The sequence below is a fragment of the Lathyrus oleraceus genome, chromosome 6 (assembly GCF_024323335.1).
Source record: "Lathyrus oleraceus cultivar Zhongwan6 chromosome 6, CAAS_Psat_ZW6_1.0, whole genome shotgun sequence".
Classification (NCBI taxonomy): Eukaryota; Viridiplantae; Streptophyta; class Magnoliopsida; order Fabales; family Fabaceae; genus Lathyrus; species Lathyrus oleraceus.
In genome coordinates, this window is record NC_066584.1 from 72,919,201 (window position 1) to 72,942,602 (window position 23,402).

At 36.9% G+C, this 23,402-nt stretch overlaps 1 protein-coding gene across 1 annotated transcript; it reads right to left on the reverse strand.

The window, feature by feature from the left end:
* Window positions 1-862: 862 nt before the first annotated feature.
* Window positions 863-22,961, reverse strand: LOC127094088 (uncharacterized). Its single transcript, XM_051032957.1, has 12 exons — window positions 22,674-22,961; window positions 22,262-22,579; window positions 22,062-22,178; window positions 21,643-21,960; window positions 21,292-21,549; window positions 21,128-21,199; window positions 20,752-21,047; window positions 20,477-20,659; window positions 20,278-20,388; window positions 20,122-20,203; window positions 19,942-20,037; window positions 863-955 (listed from the first exon to the last, which is right to left on the reverse strand). The coding sequence occupies exons 1-12, from the start codon at window positions 22,959-22,961 to the stop codon at window positions 863-865; spliced, it is 2,232 nt and encodes a 743-aa protein (XP_050888914.1).
* Between the last annotated feature and the right edge of the window lie 441 nt (window positions 22,962-23,402).

Here is a 23,402-nt window from a genome sequence, read left to right on the forward strand (position 1 = left end):
TAGGAGAGGTTGATTAGTATTGGTCCGTAAGGTGCCTTCCTCGTTAGGGTCGTACGAGAACCTCACTTAGTGGTAGACTCTCTTAAGGGGATTAATGACCGTTGTGTTTTCGATGTAAGCATTTTTTTCCTTTACTAGAGTCAGTGACCCTAATACCCCTTTTGTAGAACCTTTACCCATGGCCAGCCTAGACCGATGGTCGCGTAGTATAGGTCCCTGAGGTGCCTTCCTCGTGAGGGTCGATATGAAGATCTCAGTTAGACTAGATGACCTTAATGGTGCAGTCGCCTGACAAGTAAATTGACATAAGAGGATAATAGTCAAGGAAGTCCATGACTCTAGGGGCAGTGTCTTACACCCAATTTTTCAAAATCCATAGATCATACAAATAGAGAACCCTAGTTTGAAAAGCAGTCATTATTGAACCTCATGCTTCGTCACGATGATCTCAGATTATGAACCTGTGCCTGAGTTCCGTTAAAACCATTAATCTTTTCACCCATTCAATCATAAACAAACATCGCATTCATGCATCATTTGCATCTCACAAACAAAACCTTATACCAACTTCTGTTTCTACCCCGCTAGCTGATTTCTCGACGTACGCTCAGAACTAGAAGCATGTCTCAATCCATTGTGGAAGAACTTCAGCAACGCCAAGCTGCATTAAAGGAAGAGATCATCCAACTGAAGACTCAGATGAGCTTGATTATGGAAATCCTGCAAACACTATTGAAAAAGGAAGGCAATACCACACCAACCACCATGATGGAAATGGTCTCCCCCGCGCATCTGTCCCGCTCTACCTCACATCATGAGTTGCCTCAAGGATACCATCCCCAACCCGAACTTTTGAGGTTTCTTAATCAACAGCCATTGTTTGTTCCTCATCTAGCTCCGAGGAACCAAACATAGAACCAGAGTTGGTACTCAAATCGGAGGCAAAACTCTTATGCTAAAAAGAGCCAGAAAAAATCAAAGAGGCCAGAGAAATAGTTTGACCCAATTCATATGTCGTACGATCAAATTCTCCCTCTTTTGCTCAACAGATCATTTGTGCAGTTAAGGGAACTAGGACCTCTTCCAACACCTCTTCCCTTGAACTTCAAAACGAATTCTAGGTGTGAGTTCCACTCTAGAGCCCCCGGATACTCGATCGAAAGTTGTAAGAGCTTCAAATACAAAGTTCAGGAACTGCTTGATTCAAAGGCTTTCATGTTCACACCAAATGACCTGGATATACTAAACAACCTCATGTCGTCGCATGAAGGCACCTATGCAATGCCACAACCAGTGCTAATGGATAAGTGTCGCATCACGCGAAAAACCGGCGGGAAAAGAAGAAACAACAGAGCCGCCACCGTGCGTTATTTATCCCAAAAGAGGGAAAGGAAACGCTCAGAGTAAACCTGGAAAGAACATGGTCTCGCGACCAAAGAGAATGGGTTCGGAAGTCGGTTATGCGAAGGGAAGGTATTAGCACCCCTACGCATCCGTAGTACTCTACGGGATCCACGCACAATAGAAAGGAAAATTGGTTGCTAAACACTGCTCAAATACTCACACACACTGGCTGAAAGAGACAAAAGAAACTGACTGAAACTGACTCGGCAGGATGTCGCATCCTGGGCCTACTTAGTCTATCAGGCATAGACATCAGAGTCGAAGTAGTTCGGACTGGGGAAACGACACATGCTCGCTAGGATGTCGCATCCTATGCATACGTATCTTCTCGGACGAGAGAAGAATCAGAGCATTCGTAGCTCGGCTGACACGCACACAAACAAACAAACAAAGGCAAACGTGGAGCCCGACTGCCAATCACTGGACTTATGTCAGCATCCGAACCTAAACACACACAAGAAGGCAAACGTGGAGCCCAAATGCCAATCACTGGACTTACATTGACATCCGAACCTAAACACACGCACACTGGAACCCAAATGCCACTCGATGGACTTACATCGGCTTCCAAGCACACAACAACACAACAGGTTGATAGGTAGTCGGGGACTCGAGCCTATAACTGTCAAGCACACACTCAAAAAGAAAAAGGGCGCCCGGAGAGATCAGCTCAATCTCCTGCCTACATACTTCATCTGGTATGAAGATCAGGGCGATGTAGTTCCCCTACAGAGGGATAAAGGACTAGCCTAACCAGATAACAGAGGGAGACACAACTAGGGAGACTACGACTCGAGCCTAGATGTTATCATGCAAATCATCCCTAAGTTAAGGTTTCTAGCTAACTGGCACAGGGAGCCAACCTATCCTAAACATGACTTGCACAGGGAGCAAGCCACACACACACTTAACTTGCACAGGAAGCAAGCCAAGCAAAACCTAACTTGCACAGGAAGCAAGTCTAAACTAATCCTAACTTGCACAGGAAGCAAGTCTAAACTAATCCTAACTTGCACAGGAAGCAAGTCAAACAATCCTAACTTGCACAGGAAGCAAGTCAAACAATCCTAACTTGCACAGGTAGCACACACTATATACAAGCAAGTGGCTCAAACAAGGCTAGGTTTTAGTCGAGGGGTCATATCAACCTCAACAAACAAACCTCTGGAACTGGGTGAATGTTGCTCTTAACCTTGCCATTGCGGGGCTAAGGTGAAGCAGATGAAAGGAGATGAGGGGTGTGCCTCATTGCTTCTATCCCTGGCCTGGGAGAGCATTTGACAAGAATGTGTGGGTTCAGAAAGTGGGAACCCTTCTACACATTTGAAACTGACTCAACTGTACAATTGTACAAGATCTTGGGTTTGTATCTGAAATGCATCAACACAGTGGTGTGAGCAAAGCAGATGACACACTGAATAGTGGGGGATAGATTGCATATCCCTACCTTCCACCAATTGCCTCTTCACTTAGGAGGACTTTGACTCTATGCAAGGACAAAAGTAAACAGTCACAAACATTGCCTCTTAAGGAGGACTTCAGACAATTGCCTGGCCAAGTAACAGGCCAGGTCTTCCAGACTACATGGAGTAAGAGAGACATACCTCAATGCAAATTGCTTATACAAGCAAAGCAAAGCAAAAAGTTCACAAGGAACTAAGCAACTAAAGCACCTAAAACAGTCAAGCAGATGTTAGTATGTAACTTCAAACAAAAAAGACACAAACAGACACCAACAGTCAATTAGAGGCACATGGATGTGCAAGGCACAAGGCTTAGGGCATGTGAGCCAAGCCACCTACAAAACAAACAAGTTAGACAATGATTTTTAAGCAAGCTCAATCAAAAGAATTGGTCTCAATGGCCATTTGATGGTCAACCTGAAAACACAAGCTCAAAAGTGAGTAGCAGGACCACTAGGACAAGCCTAGGGTCAAAAATGAATGGAAAAGTCAAAACAGCAGAGGATGAGTATCCAAAATCATGTTCCAACAATCAAGAAACAAAACCAATTGGGTTCACATTCATATCAATCATCATCATCATTTTATGAACAAAAGAAGTCACAACATGGCATTTAGAAGCTCATAGAAGTCAACAGCAAGACTTAACTCAAAAGCAATCTAAAACACTTCCAAAAATCACCAAATAAATCATGGTCAAACCTAACACATAGCATGGTAAGCATGTCAAATTTCATCTCATTTGGACAAGTGGAAGGCAGTCAATGAAAATCAGAAAGTCAAATCAATTTTGAACATGTTCAAAGAAGTCAACCAAACATGCATCAACTTAGAAAAATCATAAGTCAAGAATGGTGTATGATAAATGAATGGGACTAAAACCATGGCAAAGATGAGGATGTCTAGTTATCTCATGTAAAATTTCATGTCCATCCAATAAAGTATGAGAATTTCACAAATGAAATGGGAACATGTGTCACACAAAGTCAACAATTGACTAGGCAGGGGAGAAAATCTCAAACAATTAGGAAATGCCACAAATAATTCCAATAAAATTCACATGTAAACTAGACATACAAGAGTAGGTTCATGCAAAAAATCAAGTCAATTGGAGGTCAAGAAGCATGGCTATGAAAATCATGAAGTTGGACATCAATGGTGTGACACAAATTGTCACACCCTAATTCAAAAAATCATAACTCACAAACCACAAATGATAAATTCACAAACTCTACACCAAAATCACCATGAATGTGTCTAGTTTAAGCACAAAAAATTTGGGAGCCATTGGATGCAATCTCATCATTTCACAAGTGTTTTGGCAAAGTGTACAAAATTTGGTCACATGTCACAAACCCTAGCAACATTTAAAAACCACTCATCCAAAAATTCTGGAAAAATAATGATAAAAAAGTAGAGATCATGATGAACACAACACGAAAAATCCCATTCAAATTGGATCAAAATTGGGCAAGTTATGAATTTTGGAAGTTTGAGTGATTAAATAAAATGTGAAATGAAAATGGAATAAATGAAGCAAGAATGGCATTTTTGTAATTCCCTGATTCACTTAACCAAACACAGTCGTTTTGGGCATTAAAGGAAATGTTTTGATTGGATGAGGGGGGTCAAGCCATGCATGCACCCGTGAAAAGGAGGAAAAGTTGGAAAAATGCAATTGGGAACTAGGGTTTCACTGTTCATCACCATCCCAAATCGTGGTTTTCAAAAAGTGCCTAGAAATCTCAATTGAGCATACCATTGTGTTCATCAAACATCAAACAACAACATCCTAACATTGGTTTTCATTAATTTGAGCTATCTCTCAAGTTATATGCAAAATAAGTTTGGATCCTCAATGTTCATTTCAAAATAACTCAAACACCACTTGACCATTTGTAAAACTAAGACCATTCATGAAATCAGCATCAAAAGACCTACATTAAGCATGCACTAATTTCACAAAATAGGGAGATTGAAAATTTACCAATTTGGATGGACAGTAGAGATTCAGCTATTGTTTGGTGTTGTTGGAGTGAAACAGTTGAAGCACAGCTATGCCTTGATGTATGATGAAGATGCCTTGGCTTGTGGATGCTTGGAATGAGCTCAAACTTGGATTGCCATGGAAGTCACTTCTTTAAAACAGTGCTAGAAAAGGTACTTGTAGATGGGGGAAAGTGGTTGGAATGGACTCAAGATGTTGTTTGATTGATGAATTAGCCAAAACAAGGTCAGGGCATTTGGAGTTTTTGGACTGAGTTTAGAAAATGCAAGAAGAGGTTTGAGAGCACAAGGTTTTTAGGCTGTGTTGGATGGTGCTAGCATGGTTCCAAAGTGTGAAATGGTGGTGAAAAGCAATGGCCAGGGTTTGTGTTCTTTGAAGTTTTTTGGAACAGGTTTTGTAAAGTGCAAGGATGTGATTTTTGAGTGAATGAGAGCCAAGGTTTTGGTTGATTATGTTGGCTGCTATTGATTTAGGATGATGCTTGAATGGTGGAAAAGCAATGGCCAGGTTTAGGTTTATTGGAGGTTTGGACAGGAAATACTAAAATGCAAGAAGATGGTTTTTAGGATGTGAAGTTCTGTTTCATGGATGCAATTAGTGCTGCTGCTGGTTTCATCTTTGACAGCACATGATGAATGGATGTATTGTGTTAAGCAAGGCAGCTTTTGTTCTTCTTGAGCTTGGACAGAAAATGCAAAAGCTAGGTGAGTTTTGAGAGTGAATGAAGTTGGTTTGTTGCTATTGATTCCTTATGACAGAAAAAATGGGTTTGAAAGTCTTGTTTGATGTGTTTGTATGGGAGAGCAAGGGCCAGGCTTGGTCTTTTTTGTTTGACAGCAAAAATTGGAAAATGCCAAAGCAAGATGGATTTTTAGAATGAGTATTTGCTGTCATGTGCTTGATGGCTGCTACTCATGACAGAAAAAATGACATGCCCTGCTGTTGGATATTGGCTCTTTGTTTTGCAGGGTTTGGTTCTTTGGTGTTTGAACAGAAAAATGATCTTGGCCAAGAATGAGAAGTTTGAGAGAATGGGAAGTTGGTTGGAGGCTGCTGCTACTTCATGACAGCAAGGGAGGTTAGGATATGCTCAAGCTAGGCCAATGCAGTTCTGTCTAGGATGAGTGAGCCATGGCTTCCTTGCTGCAGTTGGATGGTGGCTAGCAGGGTTTGAAAACACAAGGCAAGACTCAGGTTTTGTTCATTGTGAGTTTGGACAGGAAATTCTAAAATGCCAAAGCCAAAGGTCAAATGCAGGTTTTTTAGGATGAGTGAGAGAAATCAGTTCTGTTGGTTTTGTGTTTTTGGTTTTGAGTTTTGACAGCCTTTTGCAAAAAATGGCCAAAAGTGATTTTTTGTGTGAATGAATTTCTGTGTCATCCATCCAATTGATGCTGCTACTAATGTCCTCATGACAGAAAATGATGAACAAAACTCGGCTGGACAGTACAAGGCATGGTATGGTTTTGGTCCTTTCTTCCCAATTTCAACAAGTAAGTATGGACTCTTTTTGCTGTTGGTTTTAGGCTGCTAATCAGGTTCACAATGACAGAGCATGGCCTTCAAAAATTCTGTCTTGATGAAGTACAAAGCATGGCTCAAATGCAAGTATGGATAGCATGATGAAATTGTACTTTTGCCAAATTTCAAGCAAGCTAAGCATGGATACATGTACTGCATAAAATGAGCTTGCAAACACGTTCTAAATGATATTTCTGAGCTGTTCCAATTGGCCAAATGTTAGAAAAATGTTTATATCAAAAAGTCAAACATTGGTCAAACTTGCATTTAAATGAGATAGGTCAAAAAATGCCATTTTGATTGGTGAAGTTTTGGCTCATGAAATTTATATTTTTGGAAAGAGGGGATCAAATGTGACTTGTAGGAAAAAACCCCACCAAAATTGGCCAAATGGTTTGAGAGATATGGCCTTTTGAAGTTCAAGAATTTCTGAAATCGATTCGATCATAACTTGCCAACCACACATGGGAATTAAGAGTTCTTGGACTTTTTGGAAATGGGAGAACAAGATCTTCAACTTTCATGTTGGGCAAAAATTCATTTGAGGCTTGTATCAAGATGTAAGTTTGAGGATCAAGACTTTCCATTTATGGCAGGTTTCAGTTACAGGTCCAGTTTCCATTTTTGGAAATTTTTGATCTGGCTTCAAATTCTTCCATGATGGTGTTTGACATGATATATGAGGACTATTTGGCCATGAATGAGCTCTCACAAACCAATTCCAATCATCAAATCACTGATTAAATGGACAGTTGACCAACAGTTGACTTTTAGGGTTTCTGTCTGATTGTGCATTGACTGATGACTTCCAAACCCTAATTCCTTGAGAATTTGACTTCAAATGATGTCCCAAGTTGTATGAACTCTTGATTATTGATCATGGTGCCCAAATTCCACAAGAATGGTCACCATCCACTGCCTTGACTGACTGTTGACTTTCTTTGACTTTCTAGGGTTTTTGACTGTCTGTGCATAAACTGATGACCTCTGAGCCTTCAACCCTTGACTTGAACACTTCAAATGGACCTCCAAGTTATGTGAACTTGTTGGACAAACCCTAGGGCCTTGGCTCCTTGAGGAATGCACTTGCTTGCTTGATTGACTGATCTCCTGATCAGTTTGACCTAATTTCTTGATTGGCTTGCACTTGAGGCAAATGGGACAATGCAATGCTATGCAATGGACCATGATATGCTATGACCTAATATGAAAATGTATGTACAATGATAGGTGCAAATTTGAGGTGCTACAATAAGGAACAAGAAGCTGAATAAGAGCCTCCTTGGGGCTATCATACATAAGTTCCTGCAAGCATGATGACACCGGTCTATAGTTGAAACAAGGCTAATCACGCCAACAATTATGTTTTCATTCGTTTGTTTTCATGTGTAATCTTCTTGCTTGCTATTGTAATATTCACTCTTAAAAACTTGTTTTTGCAGCAATGAAATGAATATGCATGTTTTACGTCAATCCGATCGTGTTCACACTTATTTTACTTTTGTTAAAAAAAACCCAATCCTAGGGATTGTCTTCTCTAAAGGAGAATCGCATCATTTCCCTCATGAGACATAGAAATCACAAATCCAATGGTTGTCCTCACCAACAAAACAAGTGAGACAGTCACAAATCCTTTCAAACAAAATGAACAAATGTCACACGATTTGTTCCACCAAAAAAAAACTCTAAAAAAATGAAGAAGAAGAAAGTCCGCTAAGTCGAAACTTGAAAACAAGTGGCTAAGGCAAAAATTAGGGTATCCCGATGGACTGTAAGCAAAAAAGAATAAGTCTAGGCAAAATTAGGGAAGTAAAAAAAACAAAAAAAATCCTCAGCAAGAACGTAGTCGTGTGACTGTAAACAAAAACAGGAAGGCAAGTGATTGTCACTCCCGAAAACTTATGGGTTCTTTTACTACCACTTCCATCGTTCTAAGAGACGAACGTCTGTGTCTAACTAGTTGAACGTAGGACTGAAGGGTATCAAGGAGAATGGGCAGGCTAAATAAATTTTTGAGCCATAAATTCTTTGTTTCTCAAACCGTGAACCAGCCAATATTACAACCCTCAGAAGACCTAATTGAAGCAAGGTATATTTTGAAAACATATTGCATTAGAGTTTGTGTCGAAAATGACTCTTATTTGTTTTGCTAATTACCAATATGAATTTTGTAACTAGTGATACATTCACTATATGTCATCTTTTCATATGACAAAATTGGATTTCTAAAACTGACATAAACATAACATTAGCATAAATACTTTTACTTGTGAATGAGCATTGACATCAAGAGCATTTTCACAATGAACATGACTTGAGAAGTTTTGGTCACCCGAAAGAGGCAAATTTCATGAGGACTCCGAGGAGCAAAGGCCATCCTATTAGTTTGATCTCACCAAGGGGGCAAGGCATATAATAAATTTGTTGAGTAAGCCACTTCAAGATCCAGTCAGTCTGGGAGAACCACGTCGAAATTAGACAAATATCTCCAAAGGCAATTGACCAGGGGCATTCCCTCAAAGATCAACCAGTCAGGGGTAAAATGCCTTCAAGGTTCATACTAAAGCAGGCCACCTCAAAAGCACGAGAAAGTCAAAGCACTCCAAGAGATGGATAAACAGGGGCAGGCAAACCCAAGACACTGGGGCAGAACTGTAAGACTCCAATTTTGACCCTAATATCCCTCATGTCATCTCATCATATGCATTGGCTTTGGGATCACACCTTGGCATCCTCCTTACACCTCATTCATTGGGTTTGCATTGGGAGAGATAACCAACTACCATTTGATTGTATCATATTTCATTTTTTCTTTATTTTTACTAACCAAAATACTAAAAACATGTCAATGTATAGTTTAACTCTTTTGTAGGTAGTGAACATGCCCACCTATGATTATCGAGCTCATATCTAGGGTTCAAGACCCTCATTGCAAGGAGCTCAATCAAGAATTGGTTTACTATGGCTCTAAGTATCATATATGAATCCCCATGATCTTCACAAGTTATTTTGACCAAGAATTTATCAAGATTTTAGAATTGGTTTGCCTTGGAAACCCTAATTCATCTAGGTATATTATGTAACTTCTTCACCGAGCTTCTTCAACAATTGATCGAATATTTCAAGGGATACTTCACATTTCATTATCTTATGCATATGTGATCCTCCATGAGTCCCAAAAGTCAAGAGAACATCAAGCTATCAGGTTGGTTGATGGTTGGTGACCAGAGGAATTCATCTTATCAAAAATGGGGTTTCCTAGACCCTATCTCCTACAACTTATGTCATATGAAAATGATTCCAAGAGAAACGTTACTCTAAATGACATCCCAAACAACATTCATGTTGAAGTCAAGAGCTAGTTTTGCTTGGAATGTCATTTTTTATGGTGAAAGATTATAGGTCATTTTGTCTAAACCCTAGTTTGGAGGTCAATTTCCCAAGACCATAACTTGCTCAATTTTTATGAGATGAAATCCATTAGAGTTGTATAATCAAATTCAAGATGTCTACTTCAAATTTTAGTTTTGGAGGAAGTGAAAATTCAACTTGCAAGTACATGTGATATGAGGAAACATTATAGGTCATTTTGGGCCAATACCATTGAACAAGTGATTTTCCTCAACTTATAAAATGCATAACTCCTTCATTCTAAATCCAAATAAGGTCAAACTTGTGACCAATTTGAAGGAACTTGAGAGATATACAACTTTGATGAAGGAACATTTCTCATTTGAAGCCCATAGAAAAAGTTATCCAAGGTGGAAGAAGTGAACATATGGCTTGGTACTTAGATTTTTTTTTGATATGTTTGATTTTTCAAACTTCCACCTCAAAATTCATCATTATCCAACTTCAAATGAAAAAGTGTTCAACACGAAAGTTGTTCCTCTTAATCTAACATTTCCAAAAAGTCCAAATTCATCCCATTTGGACAAAGAATGAATGACTTGTGCATGGCTTAAAGTTGAAGGACCATTTGGAAGATTTGAAGTTCCACTTTCCATACACGAATGCATGGCCTTTCCACATGACTTCAGCATTGCTTACACTCATTTTTGGACCTAAATGCATCATTACATAGGCCTATCACACGCCCATGCATCCATGCAAAGGCAAATTTCTATTTTTGGAATTTTGAAAGGAGGGTGTGAAACCAATTGCATTGCCTATAAATAAAACCCCTCTTGCTCAGAATTATAGACCTGGCACACAGGTTTTGATTCAGCAACCTTAAACCATCACATTCAAAGGATAAGCTTGGTGATTTTCATTGAAAATCGAGTTTGAATTTTTCAAATGTTTTGAGATTGAAACTCCAAGAGCCCATCACTTTCCTTGATCCATTTCCACTCCATCAAGCATCTGAAGTAAGGCCAAGCACAATTGAGAGCAAGATCGCGTCCATCTGAACCTACATTGAAGGTGATTTTCAAAAAAAATCATCTCTTTGATTCTCACTCAATTCTCCATTATTCTTGTTGATTTTTGCTTGTCTAAAGTCCTACCAATGTAGGCAACAAGGTTGAGTTGCTTAGAGGTCAAATCAAAGCAACTCAGATCATGATCCTCAAACTTCAACTCCCTGTATCTTTCTATATACTTGGAGTTAGACAAATTTGAGGCCAAATTCGAGCTCCTGAGCATTTTTACTTTAAATTCATGTCCTCCTTTTTTATTTTGGTGATGGTTAAGGGAGGACCAGTCCGATGAGGTCCATCGAAGAAGAAGACCGGAGCTCTGGCTCCGGCTGTGCATTGGTATGCTTCTAACGACATGATTTCTTTAAATTGTTTTAATCTCACGCGTTGGTTTTCATTACCACCCCTGCAACGCTGTTGACTAATGACCATGTGGAACACGCGCTTGGATCCACTTGATCTTCCACCTCAATTAATGAGGGAGATCAAGTGGTTCAAGTTTTTTTGTAATTTCTGATTTTCATTTTAATTGACTTATTTTTATTAATTCATATTAGTTTTAATATTGATCCAAAAAATATGGGACTTTCACCAAAAATTCTCAAATATTTTTCTCTTTCATATTTTGAATTAAAATTATTTTTTGGATCAATATTAATATTTTTCATGATTTATTTGTTTTTGTGCATATTTTTAATTGTTTAAAAATACTTTTAAGTTTCCAAAAATTATGAAATTTTTTCTCCAAGGTCCTTTGACCTTGTTTGACCTATGATGAATCTTTTGGCAATTTATTTGGTGTTTTGAAGAGGTTTTAGGTTTTTGATCAACCATATTTTAATTTAATACATTTTAATTGATTTTTAATTATAAATAAATTGTGTTGAGCTATTTGTGTTGACTTGTTGAGTTTGACTATTGTTGTTGGGCCTTGGTCAAAGTTGATTTGACTTTTTTGGATTAAAATCATTGGATTTAGGGGATTGATGAAATGTATATTTCATTTCCCAAAATGAATGAATGATTTTAATCTGATAAAAATCCTCCCATGGCCAATTTGAGTTTATTTCATTTCCCCTCCCTCTTCATCTTCAATCCCTTTCTATCCCATTCATTTCATTGACCTATGATATCTCTATATCTTAAGGCTAATTGGTTCATAAACCAATATAAGTATGGATGAGATTAGGTCCACCCTTTTGCCATTTTCTTTTAAGTGTGGTATGTTTTAGGAGTATGGTTCATAATACCATATCTCTAACATGCATTAACACTAAAATTTCTATTGCCCAACCTCAAATAGTTGTGACTTCTACATAAGTCCAATTACGATTGCTTAACATAACTCTAAATTTTGACCCAAAAGCATAACATTCTAGTAAGTGAGATTGTTAGTCTCCCCCCTTTCATGGTATTGTATGGAAACTTGGACTTTTTTCCTTCCTTTGGAAGATATCTTGGTTCAAGGATCCATGCTTGTGAATAGAGGGTTGAGTGTTCTCCAAAGAATGACTTAAACAATTGAAAAGAAAAAGCAATTCTAACTTCTAATCAACTAACATTTGACTAACTTTTAATTTCAAGTCATTTATTTTATGCACTTTAAATTCAAGTCTTTATCATTTGCCATTATTCATACCATTTAACTTGTTTATTATAATACCATTTTCACTTTGCTCACTTGAGCCATATCTTGTGATTATACTTGTTTGTGTATTTTGTTTGTGTATTTTGTTTGTGTTTGTGGTCTTTTGACCTTAATGTACATAATAACAACAAAAACCCTAAAGAAAGGATTTGTGTGGACTGTTGGATTTGATATGAGACAATGGACTTAGAATTAGGCAACATTCCCTAGGCAAAAAGGACTTGGTCAATGCCAAATTTTCTGAAGCCGGTCATTGTGAATTGAACTTTCATCTGAAGCAAGTATTAAGATACCTCTGAGTTCATCTGCTACATGTTTTTTGGTGAAAATGTTACTTTGAACCTGTGTCTAATGCCTATTTATGAGCCATTCAAGGAGTATGTCATCTGATACATGGGAGATTATGAAGAAGACTATAAAGTTGTTAAGCTTGGATGTGGCTATCTTTATTTAATGCCTTGCTCTTCTTGCTATTTGTGTAGTGATATTGCTTGATTCTAAAAGTCCAAGGGAAAATTGGGTTTCTATATGGCATTCTTGTCTATTGGATTGCATCCCATTGGTCAGATCTTTTCAAGTCTTAACTTTTAAATGTTTGCTTAGGATTAGTCTCTTCATCTCCTCCCACTTCTTTAATATCAAATTTATCCCTCCATTTAAAAAAAACTTCTTTGCTTGTGATTTTTAAACTCAGACTCTTTATTAAAAATTAGAAACTTTGGCCTTATGCCATTGCATTTTCAAACTCTTTTTCTTAATCAAATCTGTAAATGAATCTAATAATATTGGCTTAAAATTTCAAAATACAAAAAGAACTAACACACATTCAAACTCTTTTAGGCCTTTTGTGCCTCTTTCAAATTTAAACTTTTGTTAAAAGCAATTCACTCACTTTGAAATTGATACCACGAACTACGAGGTTTTGATCCCTCATTTTATGATGGTAGGTAGGGACAAGTCTGAAGGTCTTGTCAAACACAAAAATATAATTAATGAATTCTTTTCTCATTCCCACACTCTATTTATTGCAAATATCATTTTATACCAAAACATATGTACACACAAAAAAGGGCTCCCTAGGAGTACCTAGGACACTTTTGGTGCTAACACCTTCCCTCTGTGTAACCAACCCCCTTACCTGTAATCTCTGGCATTTTATTAGTTTTGATTCGAAAACTTCTTATCTTTGGGTTTTGGTTCGTACTTTTCCCTTTTCCCTTAGAAACAATAAAAGCGCGGTGGTGACTCTGGTTTTATTGACGTTAAGTTTATCCATAGCTTAACGGTCATGAATTTACCGCTACAAAAACTAAGTGGCGACTCTGTTGGGGAGTAGTCTCCAGTGGGTTTAGCCTACTATTTTGTGTGTATATAACTGTATATTTGATGTATGTATATTTGTTTGTATGATATCATCTGCTCGTTGTGTTTGGTGATCTCTGAGTGGTGAGATAAGTTCTAACCCGAACTTGAGTGAAATTAAGATAGGAAGATGGTATAATTGTAGCGGTAAATTCATGACCATCAAGCTATGGATAAGCTAGACGTCAATTTGAAGTAGAGTCACCACCGTGCTTTTATTGTTTCCAAGGGAAAAGGGAAAAGTACGAACAAAACCCAAAGATAATAAGTTTTCAAATCAAAACTAATAAAATTCCAGAGATTTCAGGTAAGGGGGTTGGTTAAACAGAGGGAAAGTATTAGCACCCAAAGTATCCTAGGTACTCCTAGGGAGCCCTTTTTGTGTGAATATGTATTTTTGTACAAAATGATGTTTGCAATAAATAGAATGGAGGGGTGAGAAAAGAATTCATTAATTTTATTTTTGTGTTTGACAAGACCTTCAGACTTGTGCCTACGTACCAACATAGAATGAGGGATCAAAACCTCGTAGTTCGTGGTAACAATTTCATAGTGAGTGCATTGCTTTTAACAAAAAATTTAAGTTTGACAAAGGCACAAGAGGCCTAAAAATGGTTTGAATGAGTGTTAGTTCTTTTTGGCTTTTGAAATTTTAAGTCAAGTATGATTAAGTTCATTTACAAGTTTAATTAAGAAAAGAGTTTAAAAAAAGAAATGGCATAAGGCCAAAGTTTCTAATTTGCAAGATGGTCTAAGTTTAGAAAACAAACACAGTCAAAGAAGGTTTTAAAAGGAGGGATAAATTTGAAATTAAAGAAGTCGGGAGGAGATGAAGAGACTAATCCTAAGCACAAATTTAAAAGTTAAGAGTTGAAAAGATCTGACCAATGGGCTGCAATCCAATAGACAAGAATGTCATATAGAAACCCAAATTTCCCTTGTACTTTAGAATCAAGCAATATCAATACACAAATAGTAAGATGAAGAGCAAGGTATCAAATAAAGATATCCACATCCAAGCTTAGTGACTTCATGATCTTCTTCATAATCTTCCATGTATCAGATGACTTCAAAGATAAGCATTAGACACAAGTTCAAAGTAACAGCTCTAAAAGATCATGTGACAGATGAACTCAAATGGGATCATAATACTTGCATCAGATAAAAGTTCACTTCACAAGCACTTGGTTACATGAAAGTTGGCATTGGCCAAGTCCTTTTGCATAGGGAGTGTTGTCTAATTCTAAGTCCAATGTCTCAGAGCAAACCAATAGTCCTCACATAATGTCTTTTAAGGTCAAAAGAACACAAACACAAACAAGTATATACAAATACAATATATTCACAAAATAAGGCTCAAATGAGCAAAGTAAAAATGGCATTAAAGTAAACAAATTGAATGGTATGAATAATGGAAAATGAGTAAAGACTTAAAATTAAAGTTCTTAAAAGTAAATGACTTGAAATTAAATTTTAGTTTTAGTTGATTAGAAGTTAGTGTTGCTTTTGCTTTTGTTTAAGTCATTCTGAAATTCTAGTAACAGACTATCGATGTCACACTGGATGTTATGACATCCAATTCTGCGCAGACAAGAATGATGCAGAACGTAAATGTAAAGGACAGTAAATAACACAGACAATTATTTACCCAGTTCGGTGACAAACACGCCTACGTCCGGGGGCTACCAAGCCAGGGAGGAAATCCACTATAAGCAGTATTAATTCAGGACTTAAACCAACTATTTAATCCTATCACTTAAGACCTACCCAATGCAATTTCAATCTTAAACTAAGACCAGAGTTCCTACTCACTCCCCCTCAATCACCACAGTGATTACAACCTTTAATTAGTTTAAAGTCAATGGCGAAGTTATCCTTCAAACAACTCTTAATTGTGCTTAACAGCTTTAATCAAGAAACACAGCACTCACACTTAAAAGCTTAGAGTGACACAACAATTACAACTCAATGAACACCCTAGTCCAATGCAATCATCTAGGTGATAATTGCTTGGCTCACAAGTTAAACCTAATACAAGACACACATAAAATACAGCAGTGAAATATGATGGTATAATAAATTCTTCATGCTTCAAACCCCTGAGTTGCTGAAAGTAGGATTGCCATCCTTTTATAATGCAGCACTTGGGTCTTGTACTTGTATTTCCTAAAATTACGGTTAAGCAAGTTAAACTAATTTCCACATATTAGGGTGCTACCAAATAGGCTATATGTTAGGCCTCTTAATTGTAGCTCAGTTGTTTGTTTCCTGGATTTTAGCTCAGCTGTTAGATTCCTGAAAAATAGCCTGAGAAAAATACTGAAACAGAAAAACAAACTAGCCTACACTTTAGCATATGCTGTCAGGAATGAATGTCATAACATTCAGTTTGACGTCCAAAACATAGGTCATATGCTAGATCTGTTATTCTCTTGAAAAACAGACTAAAATAAATACCAAACTGTAACAGAAAAACCAACCAGCCTATAATTCAGTATCTGCTGTCAGGGATAAATGTCATAACATTCAGTTTGACATTCAGACAATAGGCTATATGCCAGGTCTGTTATTCTCCTGAAAAACAGACTGAAATAAATACTGAGCTATAACAGAAAAACCAACTATTCTATAGTTCAGTATCTGCTGTCAGGGATGAATGTCATAACATCCAGTTTGACATTCAGTAACTCCTGTATTAGTTAATCCTGCAGCATACTACTCAAGCATGTCATGACATCAGTCAAGACATCAGAGTACAGTTAGTTTTTTACCACAAAATGCAGCCAATCAAAAACATCTACAAACTCCCCCTTTGGCAAATTTTTGGCTAAAATAACTTGGCATCACAACAGAGTTTACAACAGCGGAAAAAACACACATCCAAACAGAGAATTAAATTAGCTAATACACTCAGCACACAAAGAAGTTGAACAGCAACACACTTAGCACACATAGAAGTTAAAAACTTCAAACAACAACATAACCTCTGGTAGAGGACCTTCAACTTCAACTAAATCTGTTCAATCAAATCTGTTGTCCTGGGGTACAGGTGTTACTCCCCCTTTTTGTCAAAAATGTTGCCAAAGCAACACTTAATATTACAGACCAAAACAAACAATTAGCAAAAAAACACAATCTTGATTTTACTTCACAGTTTCAAACAAGAAGACACACTCTTGATCTTGCTTCACAGCTTTGATCAAGTAGACACACATTCTTGCTTCACAGCAGGTACACCCACATCAGATGCCTTGACTTTGTGTATGACATCTTGAAACACTCCTGCATGAACATGTTCTTGAACTCCAGCAGGTACATAGGGTGTCTCATGTTAAGATATCCCCTTAACATCTTGTTAACACACTTGTTGCAAGTGAAACAACTACGATCTGTTGACCAATCAGAGCACACTATCAATTGTTTAATAGTTTGAAATATTAAACAATACATTCCTAACATCCTTAGTTGCTATAATTCCTCAGAAAGGCATATTCCCAATTTGCCCCTTAAATTTTCAAACTGAGTAGCATCCAAAGCCTTTGTAAATATGTCAGCAAGTTGTAGTTCAGTAGCTACATGTTCCAAGGTAATCACTTTGTCTTCCACCAGATCTCTGATGAAGTGATGTCTAATGTCAATATGTTTGGACCTGCTGTGTTGGATGGGATTCTTTGAAATATTGATGGCACTGAGATTGTCACAGAATAATGTCATGACATTCTAAGACACATTGTATTCATTCAGCATCTGTTTCATCCATACCAGTTGGGAACAACTGCTTCCAGCTGCTACGTACTCAGCTTCTGCAGTGGACAAAGATACACAGTTCTGTTTCTTGCTGAACCACGATATGAGATTGTTTCCCAAGAAGAAACATCCTCCTGATGTGCTTTTTCTGTCATCTGCACTCCCAGCCCAATCAGCATCACAATACCCATATAAGACAGGCTCAGAGCCATGAGAGTATAGCATACCATAATCACAAGTCCCATTGATATACTTGAGAATTCTCTTGACTTGATTTAAGTGATTCACTTTGGGTTCTGCTTGGTATCTAGCACACACACCAACTGCATAGGCAATATCAGGTCTACTGGCAGTTAGATATAGTAGACTACCTATCATGCTTCTATATAAGCATTGATCAACACTAGAACCTCCTTCATCTTTAGTTAATTTTAAATGAGTAGGTGCAGGAGTTCTTTTGTGACTAGCATTATCCATACCAAACTTCTTAACTATGTTCGTGGCATATTTGCTTTGGGAGAGAAACATAGAATCCTCCATTTGGTTAACTTGCAGTCCAAGAAAATAAGTCAATTCCCCAACCAAACTCATTTCAAATTCATATTGCATCTGGTTAACAAAATGTTTCACCATTTTATCTTACATTCCACCAAAGACAATATCATCCACATAAATTGGGGCAATCATGATTTTGCCATCTTCATCCTTCACAAACAAGGTCTTATCTATCCCTCCTTTTCTGTACCCATTAGAGGTCAGAAGTTCAGTCAACCTCTCATACCAAGCTCTAGGAGCTTGCTTCAACCCATACAAAGCTTTCCTCAACTTGTACACATGTTTTGGCAGGTTAGGATCACAGAACCCTTTAGGTTGTTCCACATAAACTTCTTCATTCAAGTAGCCACTTAAAAAGGCACTCTTCACATCCGTTTGGAACAATTTGGACTTCAGAATGCAGGCAACACCTAACAACAATCTTATTGACTCAAGCCTTGCAACAGGTGCATAAGTCTCATCAAAGTCAACCCCTTCAACTTTAGTATACCCTTGTGCCACTAGTCTTGCTTTATTCCTAGTGATTACTCCTTTCTCATCAGACTTATTCTTGTAAATACACTTGGTACCAATGATGTTAGTCCCTTCAGGTCGTGGAACTAACTCCCATACTTCATTCCTTTTGAACTGCTCCAGTCACTACGCCAAAAAAGACCTATGAGAGCGCTTTTTTTGGCCTTTAAAAGCGCTTAAAAGCGCTGCCGTAGGTGGCGCTGCTATAGGTTTTAGCAGCGCTTTTTGTTTACTAAAAAGCGCTGCTAAAGGTTGTCAATAGAGAGCGCTTTTTAGTAAAAAGCGCTGCTAAAGGTGGTATATAGACAACCTTTAAGAGCGCTTTTTACTAAAAAGCGCTCTCTATTGACAACCTTTAGCAGCGCTTTTGAGTAAAAAGCGCTCTTAAAGGTTGTCTATATACCACCTATAGCAGCGCTTTTTACTAAAAAGCGCTCTCTATTGACAACCTATAGCAGCGCTTTTTAGTAAAAAGCGCTCTCTATTGACAACCTATAGCAGCGCTTTTTACTAAAAAGCGCTCTCTATTGACAACCTTTAGCAGCGCTTTTTAGTAAAAAGCGCTCTCTATTGACAACCTTTAGCAGCGCTTTTTACTAAAAAGCGTTGTCTTTTCCTCTAGTAAAATAACAAAACGCTGCCTTCAGTTTAAGCCTACCATTTCAACCTGTAATATTTTTTGGGAATAATCCCATAAACCTGTAAATCAAGCCTCTCTAATTCAAGCATTTGGAGTCATAATTCAAGCATTTGTAATTTTTTAAACCAACACAAGCAAACCAACACAAGAATGAACACATTTGGAGTCATAATTCAAGCAAACCAACACAAGGATAGATAGGCACTGAACACATTTGGAGTCATAATTCAAGCATTTGTAATTTTTTAAAGCAAACCAACACAAGAATGAACACATTAATCTATCCATGAAATTAAAGATATCACTAAAATTATAAAGAACTATACACAAGTCAAAACTAATATGTTATACGGCCTATTTGGAGTCATAACTAATCTGTTAAAAATATAAAGAACTATACACTTGCCAACCAGAAACCATTCTTCATCAAAGTATTCATGTTATTTTGAAACCATTATATACTAATTAATCTTTTCTCAATAAAATATTGACACAATTCCTCCTTGATTTGTTCCAACTGCAGTCTCGTGTAATGAGCACACTTGTATTCATCAAAGTACTACATAACAAAACATAATATGCATGATTTAGTTAAAAGTAATAAATAATATGAAATATTCGATAAATATTAAAACAAATCCTAAGTTATAAATCCATACCGTGATTGGAATCTCTATTTGATTCATATTAATGATTTCCCTCATAAACCTCATTACAAAGTATCCGCAATCGATACCGTTGCGCTGTAGAGGACACTACATAGAAAAAAAAAATGTATAGTTATCTTTTCTTATCAAGTAGCATCACTATTATAAGCAAAATTGTGAAAATTAAAGTACCTGCACTTTTATCCACGTAATGTTGCTGGATTTAGTACGTGGTACTCGAGCTTGTCTTTGAGATCGGAACACTTTTATTGATCTAACAAAATAAAAACATATATTTAGAACAATCTCACATAAATATACACGAATATTTAGAACAGTCTCACTTACGTATCAACTAATTGCTTCATATCCGGATAATTTGTCCATTCACCATCTATCGAATTCAGAAAATATACCACTTCTTTTAAAGGATCAATAGCAAGCAACAACCAGTGACACCTATAAATTAAAACAAAAGTTTATATGGAAATTTTTTACGTAAAAGAAACAATTAAAGATTAGAATAAACTTAGAATTAAAATCTAACCCTGAATTATACGGCCAAAGATACAAGTTGTTTGTACTGCTGGCCATGAATCTCTTGACTAAGTACTCTCTACATGAATCCGGTTCCCTACAAATTAATGCTTTGTTGACCAGGGAGGAAGACACGAAACGGAATCTGTTTGACAATTGATCATTCCCGCGCATGAAATTGTCATACAAGAACCTTCAATAAAAACATAATAAACATTAGACTATTTTTATTGAAATGTGTAAATAAATTGTTCAAGTAATTAAATAATATATAGATCGGATTACCGGATGTATGTGTGTATAACACCGACGCCTAATTCTTGATGCCGAAAAATATGTTCCAGATCTTCTTTTCCGATTGTTTCAGTGCATGAATAACCAAAGATATCTTCCTCCATATCCAGTAAGCGAATAGCACCAGCTGTTGCCATATCTGATGAGTCAACAAGTGTTTCAAGAGATATCTGGTATCGAGGCACAAAAGCACCTTTTTTTGGCAAATAAGTCACTGGAAGATCCCTTTTGTTTTTCTGTCGACTACCAATTTTCTGGCTCAGTTGTTGTGACCCTTGAGCAAATACCTATAAATCATATAACATAGGTAAATTATAAAATCATGCATTTTTTGATTCGGATCATATAATTAACACTTTCAATATACCTCTTTTTGTGATGCAACAGACTCGTTGTGCCGCAAAATCCCTTTATCCTTAGATGCGGGTTTTGTAGGCGTCTAAAATTACCATGTAAAAAAAATTAACTTAACGGTTCAGAATTGACATTTGAATACTAAAAGATTCATAGTGGTTTTTGAATTCAACATACCTCATCATCAATGAAAATGAGATCCAAGGGCCATGCAACAAATGATCCTATTGCATCTCGCAGCAATGTTGTCTCTGAAACAATGTCAGGTATCGGTAGCAACGCATCCTTATCTAATACAACATCAACCGATACTTTAAGGTGTCCATCCGGGAGCGGTCTATGGTGAAGTAAATCTCCCGAAGTGTTGTGCACTTTTCCCTTGCCAACTAGGCGATAAGTCGGTGACGATAAGTATAGCTGACAAGATGAAATGCCCTAAACCAATAATAAATATGTTACTTTTAATGTGTATATATTTCAATTAACATAAATGTGCTATTTTAATTTCAAAATAACATATATAATTACCTCGGGAAATTTATTTTGACAATTGATACTGGCTTTCTCACTAGTTTCTTTCAACTGTGAACTGCACTTTTCCATACACCTATATCTCTCATTATCCTTTTGCAATTGAAGAACTTGCGCTTGTAATGCCTGCAACGTCTCCATCACTTCTTGATTGCTAGGATTTCTTCTCCTTGGATTCTTATACAAGGAAGTTGGAGTACAACCATGCCCTTTACCCCTCACCCGACCGGGATACTCAGGAACATTTAGTGCTCTACTAAGTACGCTCCTGTTCTCCTGGTCCTCAGCTGTGCTTATCGATTGAGATAGGGTCTCCTGAAATTCATTTACATATCGGAAATTATTAGTGGAGATAAAAAAATTAATTATATATTATTAAACTTTTGATTTAATTAAAGACACAATGTTCTACTTACACATTCATCATAAATATGTTGAACGTCATCCCTAACAGTTCCATCCTTTCCCACACGAGCTTCTTTCCACAAAACATGTGGCGGAAGTGATGTTGCGTCACTTTTCGTCTCGTCTAACTACGCATTGACACAAATAATAAGATAATCAATTATAACACATTGAGACAATTAATAAGATCGTAGCATTTTTGTATACTTACAATTTTTTCCTCTAAGCGTGCATATCCCAAACGCCCTTTTTTGTATGCATACGTGGGATTTGACGCTCTCTCGCGATTTGTGGCACTCACTTTCTTGAAATTTTCGTCTCTTCTTTGGGCTACAAAAGCAACCCATTCTTCTTCTGTAATGAAGATCGCATACTTCACTGGATATTCCGGATCATATTCAACAAAAAAATTTTCTTTGTCCTTAAGATACTTGTTTGTTAAAAACGTTCTCCACCCTCTGTGTCTTTTTCCGGCCAATTGAAGTATATACTTTTTTCGGATAGTTGTATCTTCAATGTTAAAAGACCTCTACGAAAAAATATTGGAATAGAGTGTGTTAGTATAAGTAATTTAAACACATTATCGTCAATATAAAGAAAATATAAACAATCATATATTGTACCAGTATCTCAGTCCAAATCTTATCTTTAGCGCTACCCAACTCTTTATTACTCCATCTTGTAGCAGTGATTGGAATGTGCATACGAACAAGTGTACCAATGTAGCTTGCCAACTTTGCAGCATTAGACCCAATTAGTTGGTTATCAGCATTCCAATTTACATTATATGTTACTGCTTTATCTCTATCACGAATGATACTCTTCATAATAGTGATGCCTCGTGTAATTTCTTTTTCTGAAGTATCATCAGGAGCATTTGCATCTTGTGAGTTTTCTTGATCACTAGCCATTTAACCTGTAATAAAGAAAAAATATAAAAATGAAATGAAAAATATAAAAATCCATAATCAATAATCCATATATATATTGAATAATATAAAATGACATAGGCTATAATTAAATTTTCTTGAATGACATAGGCTATAATTATACTATTACCTTTTTCAGTAATGTCTCTTTCTTTTCTTGGTAGGAATATGTTCTACTTTTCTTTTAACAACGCGGACGGTTGGATTTACCGAACAGCAACGTCGAGAAGGTCAAACTCACGGAAACACAGGGAATGAGCGCTGTACATATAAAACAACATCAAGGATAAGTCATAACGTATAAAACAATTCAAGAAACTTATATGATGCACATGAACAATTCACATATAGTCCATCAGGGTTCATTTTACACTACAGTGACCATCTTAAAAATTCACATAATATTAAAACATCATTTTACAA

Bases quoted from the DNA above. Each gene is read 5' to 3' on its own strand.
- LOC127094088 (XM_051032957.1), bottom strand. From the start codon at position 22,961: ATGGCTAGTGATCAAGAAAACTCACAAGATGCAAATGCTCCTGATGAT. The intron at 20,389-20,476 runs GTTAGATTTTAA...TTTAATTTATAG, and splicing joins CTTTGGCCGTATAATTCAGG to GTGTCACTGGTTGTTGCTTG. The intron at 20,204-20,277 runs GTAAGTGAGACT...TTATTTTGTTAG, and splicing joins ATGAAGCAATTAGTTGATAC to ATCAATAAAAGTGTTCCGAT.